Genomic DNA, 14810 nt, shown 5'->3' on the forward strand with positions numbered 1-14810 from the left:
AGATATAAAAGCATCACTGATGAGCTGCTTGTATCCATGTTAGTATTTGAAGTCCAACATCTTCCTCTAGTGGCCAAATATAAATCATGTGTGAGGATGGTGTTAATGTAAAATGTGAATCATAGTGTTCCAGTCAGTCATCAGTGTGTCTCTGCACAGCTGTAATTAAAATGTGTTCAGAGGGCCTCAGTGTCTGAATGGTTCCAGTTCAGCTCCATAACAGCAGCGTCCCTGGTTTGATTCCTGTGTTTCAGCTCATATCTGCCTCTCTCACTGAGGGGGACGTAACTACATGGACATGGATTTGCTCATCAACCAAACTACAGCTCACAGAGAGCAGAGGACATTTGAACTTTCTTTGTTTTGTTTTGGGGGTTTTTTTTACTTTGTTTTCATTTGGTTAACCAACGAATATTTTATTTTAAAGTATTTTGGGAAAACAGACAAAAAGTTGGAACTCATATTTTATGAAAAAGCTTCGATGATGATGTGTCTGTAGTAATTAGAAAAAGTGAGTCCCCCACCTCTGTATTTGAACCAATAGAAAGCTGGTGCTCAGAGGAAGAGGGCGGGCTTTACTTGGTGTCAGTGACAGAAATGAAAAAAAGCTCAAATGAGTGAGAAGGACGATGAAGGAAACATCTGTGCTGTGTCTGCTCTGTAAGTAGAATCTCTGTGTTTGTTTGAATTCTTGTACTTTGACTGTCTGCTCTCCTGATAACTGATGATGGAGGAGAAGACATGAAAAACAAATCAGGCTGAATTCAAGTTCAAAACACCACGAGGACCAACTGCAGGTCTGAACTGACTCTTTATCTTTGCTCAGGAGTCGAGGAAACACAGCAGGCAGTGAAAAGCTGAACAGATTTCATCACAGTAGATGTCTTTGTGAGAGTTTTCATTCAATTATGTTATTTTCTTCTTCTTCTTCTTCTTTGTTCTTTGTTGCCACACAGAGAAGAGCAGCTACCTGAAGGCAACAATAGTCGTTTATCTTACATTTACTTCCTTACTATATATGACTCTGGATACTGTTGCTCCTGTGAAAAGAAAGCCTCAAATTTAGAAGTACTTGACTCCCTCGTATAAATCTCAAATGTGCAACTTAAAACAGATAATGTGTGCGCTGGAGAGGAAGTGGTGTCTCACTAATTTGGAAGATTGTCATTTAGCCTGCAAAAGTAGTTTGCTGCTTTATTTACAAACAAACAAACAAACAAACAAACAAGTCATCAATAAAGTTAAAACATCTTACTGCACATCTTGGTTATAGAAAGATTTAAAGAAAATAAGAACAACCAGAAATTTTATGACTGTAGTCAGGCTGACAAAAAGTCAGCGCTCTCTTGAGCAACCATTTCTTTAATGTTATCTAGTAACTTCATGGAGTTGTTCAAAAATAAAAGTACTATAGCTACTTTCAACACCACTGATATCTATTTAGACTATTTTTCTCCAAGTGATATTTTTGAGTTCAGTAATTACATCCTCCAAACCATCAATGCGTCTTTTAGAGCCCATTCCTACAAGACTGCTCAAGACTACATCTGACACCAAGAAGGTCTATAAGCTGACACCGATGGCCACAGTTGGTGTTATGTTTTAATTAAAATTTAGTCTTGTGTACCCAGTTTTTTATGAGGAGAATGAAGAGTTGTTATATTATTCCAATAAAACAATTACTCCAGAAATCTTTGGATGTGGTGTGAAATGTTGCTAAGAAAGAATGTAACCATTAACAAAAAAAGTAATATTACAGAGGCCTCGTAGAGGCACAGTTGTTGGTGCTGTTTGTGTGGAGTTGTTCTTTATGTTCACCTCAAATCAACCTGAGTGTCATTTCTCTTTAGTTCTGATCTCACTGCTGAGCTGCACAACAAACCAAGGTCAGTAACCTTCTTCTGTCACAGTTTAAACCTGATAAAAGCTCACTGATATGACCTGATGGGGTTCATGTTTCACAGTGGATATCTCATATAAACTGATGAAATGAAGGATTCATTAGAGAATTATAACAGTTTTGACAAAAGTATAACAAATCCAATATCTTTATTTATTTATTTATCTTCAAATGTATTTTTCTCATTGTAACCCTCACAGCTCGTCTGACTGTGAGTCCCAGCAGCTCTCAGTTCTTTAAAAGAGACTTTGTGTCTCTGAGCTGTGAGGAGGACGACAGCTCTGCTGGATGGACTCTGAGGAGAAACACAAGCAAACAACACAGGAGTCCGTGTACAGATGGGTGGGGAAAACCAACTGGTTCCTCCTGTAGCATCAGCTACACCACCACATGGGACAGTGGAGTTTACTGGTGTGAGTCCAGAGAGGGTCCCATCAGTAACATGGTTAACCTGACAGTCACTGGTAAGCTGAGTGTGTGGAGTTAGTGTTGATGAAGCTGTGTGTAAATGGATGAAATGCTGTAGTTTGTCTCTGTGTTGAGGTGGATCAGTGATCCTGCAGAGTCCTGTCCTCCCTGTGATGGAGGGAGATGACGTCACTCTGCTCTGTAAAAACAAGACTGGTCCCTCCAACCTCCCAGCTGCTTTCTATAAAGATGGACTCTTCATTGGGAATGAGTCAACAGGTCACATGACCATCCAGCATGTTTCCAGGTCTGATGAAGGCCTCTACAAGTGTGACATCAGCGGTCATGGAGAGTCTCCATCCAGCTGGATCACTGTCACAGGTGACACACTCACCTGTCTGTGTTTCTGCAGCTTTCAACATTCACAATGTGACGACAACTTAATGACTGTGTTTGCTTTGTTTTAGGGGAACACACCACCACACCTCCACCTACATCCACACCTCAACCTAAATCTACCTCCGCTCCTATTCTCTCTGTGTTGTCGTCTGTTGGATCAGTCTGTGTTTTGGTTCTGCTGGTGTTACTGGTTCTGCTGGTGAGACGATGTGTCCACAGGAAACCTGAAGGTGAGACTCAGAAAATTGCATTTCAGATGTGTGGTTTACCTTCAGGACATAAACTCGGCAGTTATTAAATTTGTTTTGTATTCATACTGAAAGTAACTCCTGTTTGTTACATATTACAAATGTAGAATTTCTTTGATTAGCAGTTCAATTACAGAATTTTATTTTGCTGTTAAATTTTGATCATTTCAGCTCAACAAGAAAAAGCACGAGAAGAATGCATTGCAGATGACATCACGTACAGTTATGTTAAAAAATCCAAACAGACAACCAAACATAACAGAGGTAATTTTTTTTCCTTTTTTTGATGAATTGTTTGAAATATATTTTTATTAAATGAGAACTCTAACATGGAGATAAAATCCTTGAATTATACCCATGAAAACTGGAACATAAACTACTTGGATCAACAGCAGCATTATTGCTGGTCAGGTGATTGCATTACGAAATATTAAAAAGCTCCAGCTGTACAATTATGGTTCAGATTTCTAGTTCAATGACTCCAATTAGTTGAGGTGAAGCACAGACAGCTAAGAGCTATAGCTCTAATGACGCATACTTTCAATTTTATTTTATTTACCTAAATTACAACAATAGTCGCCTCAATTTGCTTTATATTGTAAGGTAGACCCCACAATGGTACAGAGAAAAACCCAACAATCATATGACCCCCTATGAGGAAGCACTTTGGAGAGCGTGGGAAGGAGAAACTGCCTTTTAACAGGAAGAAAGCAAAAGACATGCCGTGGAAGAGAGCCAGAGATTAATAACACGTATGATTCAGTGTAGAGAGGTCTAATTTCTGTTTCTTACAACTATTTCTGTTGTAAAGTTGGACATTTTAACACATCTATGGAGACATTCTCACTGTACGAAATGCCAAAACTGCAGTTTTGGTATTTCGTCTTCATTCTACTGGAATTGAGGGTGTGATATCATGTAATTTGACTCTGCTGTATAGTCCTATTTTGAAGCAAATTCCCCAACTGAAGATTTTAGACATGCCGTTTTTATGTCTTATTGAAAATAAAGGTTTGTCTCTGTATTTGTATAGGCAGGAGCTTCAAAACACACCTTATATTAAACTGATGAGGTAGCAAAACACAAATCCAAATGGGAAAGTCCAAAATGAAAAAAAGGAAAGCTCGCTGGCGTTAGGACACGTAGAACAGGAACTTAAACATGGACAGAAACAGTACAGCAGTAACAGAATGATCGTAACAGTGTGATATGGCAATGACAAGAGGGAAGAGAGCACAAAAAGATAAACAAAATATAAACAAACAAATGATAAACAAAAATACACAAAAAGAGAAGCGAAACTGAAGACAACACATACAAGATATAGGTTTGCAAATAAAACAGGAAACTGAGCCTAAGATGCAAAAAAACGACTCAAACCTACAAACTAGACACAGAACAACAGTAAACAAACACGGACACAAGATTAACTAACACCATTAGCTAAGAACTAGAAACACAGATAACAAAAAACTCAGAGACACTAGGAAATATTAAATTATACTCCAAAGATTAAATACTAAAATAGTTAAAGAACATAATTTCCTTCACAAAGCCAAAAATAAATATTGAACCCACAAAAATTCTAAACCCAAGGTTAATGACCCGTGGACCCCAAGAGCTTGTAAGAAGACTTTGGTCAAGCTTCACAATGCAGCAACATTTTTGGAATGTATGTGTTTAAGGATACGATGTTCTCTGATCTGAACCTCTCCAAGAGTTTCACTTGGTGTTTGTTTGCTGCTGATTGTTTCTGACTGTGATTAACGATGATTCATATAAGGGATGAGAACTTTATGAAGCATGTGAGAGATGGTCAGAGGTAGAATAATGTGTATAGTTATGAGAAGAAAACAAACATCTTACTGATTTGAAATTTGGAATTACTTTTTTACAATTATATTGAAATTAACATTAAATTTTTTAAATTTTATTTATTTTCTTTGTCTAAATCTAAAAGGTTCCGAGGTTGTTGTTGTGTGTGCTAGATTGTGTACTTGTGGTCTGTGGTTGACTGAAGCTAACAGCTCTGCAATCATCCAGCATCCTGTATAAGATGAAAAAGAAGGTTTAACAAAAAGGGTGCAGGTGTCGCATCGCTTTAGATGGTGTTAGATTTAGTTGTTGAATTTAAAAACAGAATAACAATTGGATTAAGTCAAATTACTCAAATTGTTGTAAAAGTAATTTGGACTTTTAACTTTTGTTGTTTGAATAGAAAAAGTTAATTTTTTGTAGTGAAGATTTCTACAGCATTTGTGTTTGTATTTGTATTTAAATGATCAGCTCTCAGCTGTTCTGCACTGATGTCCTCTGTGTGTTTTTATTGTGCAGAGTCTGACACAGATGCAGTTTATTCAACAGTGAAAATTGACGATGTCATCAAAGAGAAGAAAAACAGATCAAAGACGAGAGGTACAGCTGCTCTTCTTTGTCTCCATCATGGTTCTCTTCTGTGGACAGGAACTGAAGCTTTGAGTTAATCTACATGCTAACATAAGAACGCTAATGCACTGATGGTCAGTAGGTCTGTTAATTATATCCAAAATGTTAAGTAGCAAGCTAATATTTACTAATTGGCAAACAGCAGATGGAAATATTGAGTCCTATAATGTTTTTTTTTGGTTTGGTTAGTCACCTGGAGTTTAGAAATTACAATTAGCCAGCTTACAATTAGCCAGCTTACAATTAGCCAGCTTATACGCACCCAAGATAATAAATTGTTCCCACAAGGTAACACATCACCCTGACAGTCTGTCCAGGATGTATTCCGCCTCTTGCCTTATGACAGTTGTGATACGTTCAAAAAATACCTTTGAGAAAACAACAAGGTATATTGTTGTTACCATCAGTGTGAGAGGCAGCTTAAAATAAATCAGTGATATTTAGAAAATATGTGTCTGGGCAGCTGACGTGATTCATCGTTGTGCAAAATAAAATTTCCAATTCCAACTTTAACCATGGAAGATTAAATATTTGTGAACTAACTTGAAATAAATCCTGCTGAACTTGGAGGTCTATAAGATAGAACACAATAAAAATGCATTAGACATCCAACTAAAAGAATGAATTAATGGTTAATTCATAGAACTCAACCCATTCTGTGATAACAAACTAACAGGTAAACAATGTATTGTGGACAATCAGCAGACCTCCCACAGGCTGATACATGAGTAATAACAATACATGCACACTGTAGAGGAACATTTCATTTAAATGGAAAAGTTAAATTTTCCATTGCCAGGATTCATTCAGGGACAAGAAAGCTAGTCTTCTCTTTTTAACAAGTATTTGTGTCTTGTTCACCCCGGATATAATTTTTTTCGGACACACTTTAATACCTCATGTTTTCATGCTGTTCTGGTCTGTCAAATGCAAACAAACAGAATTCATACAACACTGCTAATAAAAAATAAAAATATTTAAAAACTTCACCAAAACACCCAACATATCTCTATCCAAAGTCAAGACCTGGAAGCAGAGCTGACTTGCCTCTCTGCAGCTTTCACATCCTGTCATCACAAAAAAAAACATTTCCACAAAAACCGTGTCAGCTCTCAGAGCACCAAAAATAATTTCCTGAAAATGAGGAATAAACTATCTTAGCATTGTGGGTTCATATATGAAACAGTTTTCTTAGTTTCTTACTTCTTAATAGCCTACGCTCAGGTCCACCTTAAATAGATCAGATTTGAGGTAGGTTGTAATGGTTGGCAGCGCCGTAACTGAACATTTCTTGATGCATGCTCAATCATCCAGGTAAGTAAATCCCAAAAGGTTGATTCTGTTCATCTGGACATAATGTTTTGTGGGAGAAACGTTTCGTCACTCATCCAAGTGAATTCTTTAGTCATGATCAAGGAACTGACCTCCCAGCCCAATGTTCATTCAGTGGGCTAGGTTACATTATTGTACAAATGTACTGTTTATGAGACACCTGGATAAGTGACGAAACGTTTCTCCAATCGAAAACGCTACATCCAAATGAACAGAATCAACCTTTTAGGCATAACTGAACATGTGAGTAAAATGCCCAGATGTGCTTGCTGTCTTGTTTAGGCACAAACATAAGTTGTTAGCATCGTGAATGTGTTGTTAGAATAAAATGTCTGAAGAAACAGACTGAAGAGACCAAATGTCCTTTAATGCAATGAAGCAAGTTCTGCATGTTTAACCGCAGCATCTACTTCCTGTTGTTGATTCTAGCCTGAAGCTGAAAGGACTTTTCACCACAGTGAGTTCTGGTTTGTCCAATGGCAGTGTTGATGCTGTGAGAACTTGTTTGTTTGGTGCTCTGTGGTGAAGTGTGTCAGACTGCACTGAGATGAAGGTGCAATCTCTGTGGTTGTGCACCTTGTTTTTCACACAAACACCTACAAGTTCTATGCAATTAATTCTTGTTTCTCAGCAGAGGTGTAAAGAAGAAAAAAAACTGTGAAAACCTGCAGCTAGTTGCAGAAGATCTAACTTAATCTCTGCATGATCAAACTATATAAGAATACTATTGTACCTGAAATATAATTTTTGTTTATCTGTGTGGGGGTTTTCCTGCAGAGACTGACACAGCTGTAGTCTATTCGGCAGTGAGAACTGAGGACATCGATTATGGACAAATAGCTGTTACACCAAAAAGGAAAAGAGGTACTCTTTATGTTCTGGTGTTCATGCTAAGCTAAGATAAGATAAGCTAAGCTAACTAAATCATTTATTAAGCTCAGGATATCAAACAGTTTTATCATCATTTGAGGAAGAAAAATGTTTTTTACTATACATTTAAAGTATAAAACAGAATGTACAGTGGGGGAATTATTTATTTGATTCTCTGCTAAATTTGTAAGTTTGCTCACTTACAAATAAATGAAGTCTATGTTTTTTATGTTTTAATTTTAACGGAGAGAGACATAATATCAACCAAAAATAATAAAAGAATAGACAAATTAATATTATTAAAGTTATAAATGGATTTGCATGTCATTGAAGGAAATAATATTAGATCCCAATCAAAATGTGATTTAGCAGTTGGTGGAGAAATCCTTGTTGGGAAGGGCAATTATTTGTTATAAGTCACCAGGTTTGCACACATCTCAGGAGTGACTTTGACCCACTCATCTTTACTGAAACCCTCTAAATCCTTTAGTTTTCTTGGCTTCACCTCAAAACATCAGCTCCCTCCTCAGATTTTTAATAGAACTGTTCTAGGCCACTCCATGACCTTTTGCAATTCCTTTTTTTGCCTTTCTTGTTTGTTTTGGGTAACTGAAACGCTGGAAAACCGATGCCTGACCGATCTTCAGTGTTCTGGCTGAAGATTGGTCAGGCATAGAGATTCTGTTCCTAGGTTCTCTTCGCTTCCAAGATGGTGCTCTAGAGGGTCGCATCCATTGACGTTGTTCTGTATCCTTAGCAGAAACACAGGCCCAAATCGTAATGATACCACCTCTTTGGATCATACTCGGCATTTCTCTTCCTCCAAACACAGCAACTTGAGTTAATGCCAGAAAGTTGATTTTGGTTTCTTCTTCTTTGAAAAATTTCAGTGTTCAAAGTCAAAAGTCAAAGTCAACTTTATTTGTCAATTCTGCCACATGTACAGGACATACAGAGAATAGAAATTCCGTTACTCTCAAACCCTAGATGAAATAGCAAATGAACATTTAAATATAAGAGAGTGATTAAAAAATGCAAATTCACTGGTAAACCTAAGACAGCCTGAACATTGGCCTTTTTGAGCAGGGGAACCATGTGGATTGTGAAAGAGTTACAGTAAATACATCCTGGTGTAATGTGTTACCAGTGTTGTTCTTGGTGACTGTGGTCCTAACTACCTTCAGATCATTAACAAGCTACTCCTGTGTGGTTTTGGGCTGATCCACTGTCTTTCTCATGACCATCTTTACCCTCGGAAGCAAGAAAAACATGGAACTCCAAACAGAACATGATTGATGGTCATTACGTTTAACTTTGAGTCTTGCAAAGCTGCTCTGGAAATAAGCAATGAGAAGAGTTTGGAGATTGTGTAGCTATTATCCTGTCCTGTAGAGTCAAAGACAGACAGTTTCCCATCAATCATACCATAAATTACAGCCAAACTTAAAGCCAATAACAGTGTGTCTCTATCAATATACTTCCTTCAGAGCATTAGCTGTAGTAAGCCATATACACTATGTGCTTACTAACTACTGCATTTCCATATTATGACAGTTTAACACTAACTGCCTACAATAAATGCATGCGCATGTTCTTTTAAATCTATCTGCAGCTTTTGATCCAGTAGAAGCGTTTTTTTCTCAACATCTGTAGCTCACAGTAGCAGAGGTTAAATTTTAGGTCCTAGTGTTTTTTCAGTTTAAAATTTACTGGGTCAGAATTTACACACCCACGCCTCACTTCCCTGCTACACAACCACTGTGCACTACTGCTCACCTTTAGTCTCTGAAACCTCACTGCTCTCTCACCCAGTGAACATCCCACGTAGACAGAGGGTGAATGCTGTTTCTGTGCCGGCAGAGCACAACAACTAATTGGTCCAATGTTTTCTTGAAATATTTTGCTAGGCCCATCAATCTATCCTTTTTCTTAGCTGCTTATCTAAATTAGTCACGTGGGGAGCTGGAGCTTACCCAAAATGGGTTGTATCCTCGTGAGGTATACCCTGGAGAGGTATCCAGTCTATCACACGCTGTCTTTGTATGAAATGTGGCTAAATCTTGCAGCAAAGCCACAATTCACAGATAAGACAACAACTAAATATGTACCCAAGTCTATCAAAACAACATCCAGTAGTGAACAGAGACAATATTTCATGGTTCCTGTTTTTATGGATTGCTGTTTGTCTGAAAAATATTCTGTGAGAAGCTGGAAGCAGCAAAAGATTTGACTTTTAACGTCACTGAATGTATTTGATGCAAACGTTTCAGCTTTGTGGGTTGCAGATTTGACTGGTGTGAATTTCAGAAAGTAGCTACAGTGTGGGCGGTACAGAAGCTCTGTGATTTGTGTCTGAGGTAGTTCTCAGTAAAATCTGAACTATGTGACGCAGAGAGGTGGAGATTAGAGTTTTGGTTGAACTGCAAAGCTTGTAATCATATTTCATGATGTTTGAACTGTGTGTGTTTGTGTTCAGACTTTAAACCTGAGCCAGACGTCATCTACTCTTTACTGAAGTAGTTCACCAGTCCAGCCATTGACGTCCAGCTGCTGGTCTCTAACTGGTCCCACAGCACCTCAGACCAGAGGACATCCACATGTTCAAAATATTTTTATATGTTTGACATCTTTTTCTTGTTAATTAAACACATATGATTTAAAAATCAATCAATCAAGTGTATTTTCATGCAAAATCAACAGCAAAATTATAAATATATTCATATGTTTTATGTTCTCAGTAACTTTTCTGTTGTATATATTATTTATGTTTGCTGGCCTTTGCTGACATGGTTATGTCAGATTAATAAACTTTTGTTCACATTTGTTTTCCTTGTGTGGTTCTGTGGGTTTCACCAAGTTGCAGATGGAAAATTTGACTTCTTCCGGTTTGGTTGTGGCTAACCAATCCTCGCCCCGTTTCACTGCAGAAAACAAAGAATAAACATCAAACCACAACAGAAGCAACATTCAGTGTATACAAAGTGCACGGAAACGTTCAAGTGAAGTGCTGAGTGTCTATAGAGTGAACTAACCCAGAAACCGAACAGTAGCTATGATGAAATAAAAAATGGATTCACATTAACTAATTATTTAATTGCAAGAGAAATAAGAAAATTAACCGCTATAATCTTTTTTTACATTTTTAAATTATTATAACCTCAAAATTTGGTATTTGTGTGTTTGTCAGACACAGCCGTGGGTTAACCTGGTCTATGACAGATGTTTTTACAGCTGTTTGTTTGAGGATTGTAAAGCTGTTTATGTCAGCAGTGTTATATTTTATTTATTCATAATTGAATACTAATACTACTATTCAATTCAATAGTAGTATACTGTATGAATACTACTATTGAACGCATTTTAAATGTGCTGCCACCTACTGGTAAAACTGAGTGTTACAGAAGACCTTCAGTGTCACTGCTTCACTACGAGCGCGCTAAAATCCCCCAAATCTGACACTCCCCCTGTTTTCTGTCCCGTTACTAATTTCAGATTGTTTACCAACTGTTTGATGACATCAGCTTTTCTGCTGTCTTAAAAGTCATGTTTCTGTTTTTGTCTCTGTTTATTGCCTGTTTCTGTTAAGTATTCATTAATTCAGTGTCCTCTGTGTTTTTGGAGATCAGCTGTTACCTTATACTTACAGATACTGAATGAAACAAGTGGCAACACAAACATAGCACTGGTATGATGTGAGTACAGATAATCACTGATTTGGCTATTAGTGTTCAGTATCCATTGATGAGCTTTAATTGGTTGACACATTGTTTTACATTCATGAGTACACAATGTTTTCTTAATTCAGTCATTTATTTTTCAGTGTTGTCATGTTTGTTTGTTTGTTTTTGTTTTACTTTGTTTTGTTTTTTCTAATATCTGCTTTGTTTTCTGACATGTAGAACCGATCATGGTGTTAGGGGTTTAACCACACATGATTGTTTCACTCTCAGGCCTAACCTTCATGTGTATGTTCAGAGTCTTTCCTGGTGGGTATTAAATTTGGTCATCTCAGAATTAAATCTTTGCTCTTTGCTGTTAATGTTGTGCTGGTATCTTCACTGAGTGATGGCCTCAAATATTTGGTTAACGGAGTGCTTTGAACACTGGGATGAAACTTGGAGGCCATGTTGTTTTCTTTTCTTTTTTTTTGACAGCCAGAATTTACTGTATTTGGATGAGAGGGACATTCTAAGGTATCAGCTAACACTAGCTAGTTAACCTCAACCAGGAAGTAGCGCTGAATACATCACAGTCACCTTTAAATGAGGATTATCTTTATCTACAATGAAATAAAACAGTCACCTTGTTAGGTACACCCCCTTGCTCACAGTATTATTCCATTCATCCATCCGTCAATTTTCTTCTTCTTACCAGGACTGGGCTGCAGGGACAGCAGCCTAAGCAGAAATGCTCAGACCTCCCTCTTACGGAACACAAAGGTGTTCCCAGACTAGCTGAGAGATATTACCTCTCTAGTGTGTCCTGTGTCTGCCCCGGGGCCTCCTCCCGGTGGGCCATGACCAAATACCCAGGAGGCAACTTGTCAGACACTCAAACAACCTCAACTGGCACACTTCAATGTGGAGGACTAGCAGCCCTACTGGGATACTTACACAACTCCACTTGGGGCAGGAACTCGTCCTTGACCCTGACTGGACACGCCACTCTTTTCTGGCTGAGAACCATGGCCTCAGACTCAGGTGCTGATTCTTTTCTCCCCCGGTCCCATGTTTTTTTCATGTATTGCTGCTTACATACAGCCAATTTTGACTTTTGTGATATGTTGTTAAAATGAGGAGAAAATGATTGTTCCTCCCGTGTCTAAGGTTTGACTAATAGATGGACTCTTCTTTCCAGCACCTTGGCATAGACTTTTCCAGTGAGGCTGACAAGTGTGACCCCCCTAGCTGGAACACACCCTCTGGTTCCTGAAGATGGGAACCACCACCCTGTCTAGAGATACTGTACCTGATCTCCACACAGCATTGTAGACGCAGGTTAACCAAGACAGCCCTGAAAAAGTCCAGAGCCTTCAGGAACTCCGGGGAAGCCTCATCCCCTGAGTTGGTGGCATGAGTTTTTTACTGCCTTAGTGACCTTGCCACCAATGATGGACAGCTCGTCCCCCTTGTCCTCAAACTGCTGCTGGTGTTCTATAGAGGAAGGCCTGTTTGTGCCTATCACCTGCCTCCAAAGTCCAACAGGCTAACCAAGCCCAATAGGACTCTTCAGCCTGATGGTTTCCTACCGATAACTTCAATGCTGATCTCCTTGTATCCATGCTGGGTGTGAAGCAGGGGGCTGAACACACAGCTCTGTTGGGAGCCAGTATGTAGTCTGATGGATGTGGTGAGGTGGGTTCTCACTCAAACCATCTGTGTGTGGTTAATTTGGAAGTCCTTAATCCAAAGACAAGTGGAGTTTGGAAGTCCTATGTCTGACAGTTTGGTAAAGGGACTGTGGGGAGGATGGAATCAAATGACTCACAGTCTGTTTCATCACCATCCTGCAGTCATATTTGAGGGAAGATGATTTTTATCAAAAGTGTATTAAAATCCAGCCAGTGTATTAGAAACTACACAGTCTCACTACTTAAGCTCTTTATATCAAAAAGTGGAAGCATCACTGGTGAGCCGAGTGTTTTCATGTTATTATTTAAAGTAAAGTATCGGCCTCTAGTGGCCACATATAAACCATGTGTGAGGATGGTGTTCATGTAAAATGTGAATCATAGTGTTCCAGTCAGTCATCAGTGTGTCTCTGCACAGCTGTAATTAAAATGTGTTCAGAGGGCCTCAGTGTCTGAATGGTTCCAGTTCAGCTCCATAACAGCAGCGTCCCTGGTTTGATTCCTGTGTTTCAGCTCATATCTGCCTCTCTCACTGAGGGGGACGTAACTACATGGACATGGATTTGTTCATCAACCAAACGACAGATCACTGACAGCAGAGGACGTTTGAATTTTTTTAATTATATTTTTTTCTGTGTGAAATGATGAATATCTTATTACATAAGTTTGAACATTTATTTATTTTACCTTTTCATTTGCATTCACGGTGGACTAGACATTTTTTTTAATTGTTATATTTTAAAAATATACTTTTACACATGATAGGCACCCACATTAAAAACCAATAGAAAAGCTCCTACTCAAAGGAAGAGGGCGGGCTTTATTTTCGGAAAACAGACAAAAAGTTGCAACTCATATTTTATGAAAACGCTTCGATGATGATGTCTCTTTAGTAATTAGAAAAAGTGAGTCCCCCACCTCTGTGTTTGAACCAATAGAAAGCTGGTGCTCAGAGGAAGAGGGCGGGCTTTACTTGGTGTCAGTGACAGAAATGAAAAAAAAGCTCAAATGGGTGAGAAGGACGATGAAGGAAACATCTGTGCTGTGTCTGCTCTGTAAGTAGAATCTCTGTGTTTGTTTGAATTCTTGTACTTTGACTGTCTGCTCTCCTGATAACTGATGATGGAGGAGAAGACATGAAAAACAAATCAGGCTGAATTCAAGTTCAAAACACCACGAGGACCAACTGCAGGTCTGAACTGACTCTTTATCTTTGCTCAGGAGTCGAGGAAACACAGCAGGCAGTGAAAAGCTGAACAGATTTCATCACAGTCGATCTCTTTCTGAAAGTGCGCTGACTTAGTATAAGGATATGTTTACACTGTTATGTTTTTCAATGACTTGTGCCAAGACAGTGCAGAGCAGCCACCTGAACGCTACTTCCACAGAAGTTGATTATCTTGTTTTATCCTTAATTTTACTTCTTTACTATATACAACTCTGGATATTTTATATCTATATATATTTTCTCCTCTCAAAAAAGTCTCAAATCAGAAGTACTTGACTGCTTGGTATAACTCTTTAAAACAAATAAACTGTAAGCTGTAAGCTGGAGAGAAAATAGTCTCACTAATTAAAATATCATCATTAAGCCTGGAAAAGTTGGGGGAGGGAGTAACATACACGAGCCCCCCAACACAAAACTGAGTAAAGCGAAAGGTTTTAATTACAAACTTTAAACAGAAAACCGACAGGGCTGTGCAACAGACCACTGGGCAGACAATTATTACATAAAGAAAGAACAGTCACGAGTAAAAGTTAAAGGGTAACTAAGGCAGGCTGGCCGCACACAAAATAAAAGCTAGGGTTTTAACTAAGGTAAGCCAGCTTCACAAAATCCTACTCACAGCCAGCTAGC

At 38.4% G+C, this 14810-nt stretch overlaps 1 protein-coding gene across 1 annotated transcript; it reads left to right on the plus strand.

Annotated features, from left to right (window-relative positions):
• The first annotated feature begins 2082 nt into the window (after nt 1–2082).
• On the plus strand, nt 2083–10422 carry LOC113011156 (uncharacterized). Its single transcript, XM_080299058.1, has 6 exons — nt 2083–2689; nt 2776–2937; nt 3127–3219; nt 5290–5370; nt 7510–7596; nt 10079–10422. The coding sequence occupies exons 1-6, from the start codon at nt 2482–2484 to the stop codon at nt 10120–10122; spliced, it is 675 nt and encodes a 224-aa protein (XP_080155184.1). The 5' UTR covers nt 2083–2481; the 3' UTR covers nt 10123–10422.
• Nucleotides 10423–14810: the final 4388 nt, after the last annotated feature.

Source organism: Astatotilapia calliptera, chromosome 3, assembly GCF_964374335.1.
Source record: "Astatotilapia calliptera chromosome 3, fAstCal68.1, whole genome shotgun sequence".
Classification (NCBI taxonomy): Eukaryota; Metazoa; Chordata; class Actinopteri; order Cichliformes; family Cichlidae; genus Astatotilapia; species Astatotilapia calliptera.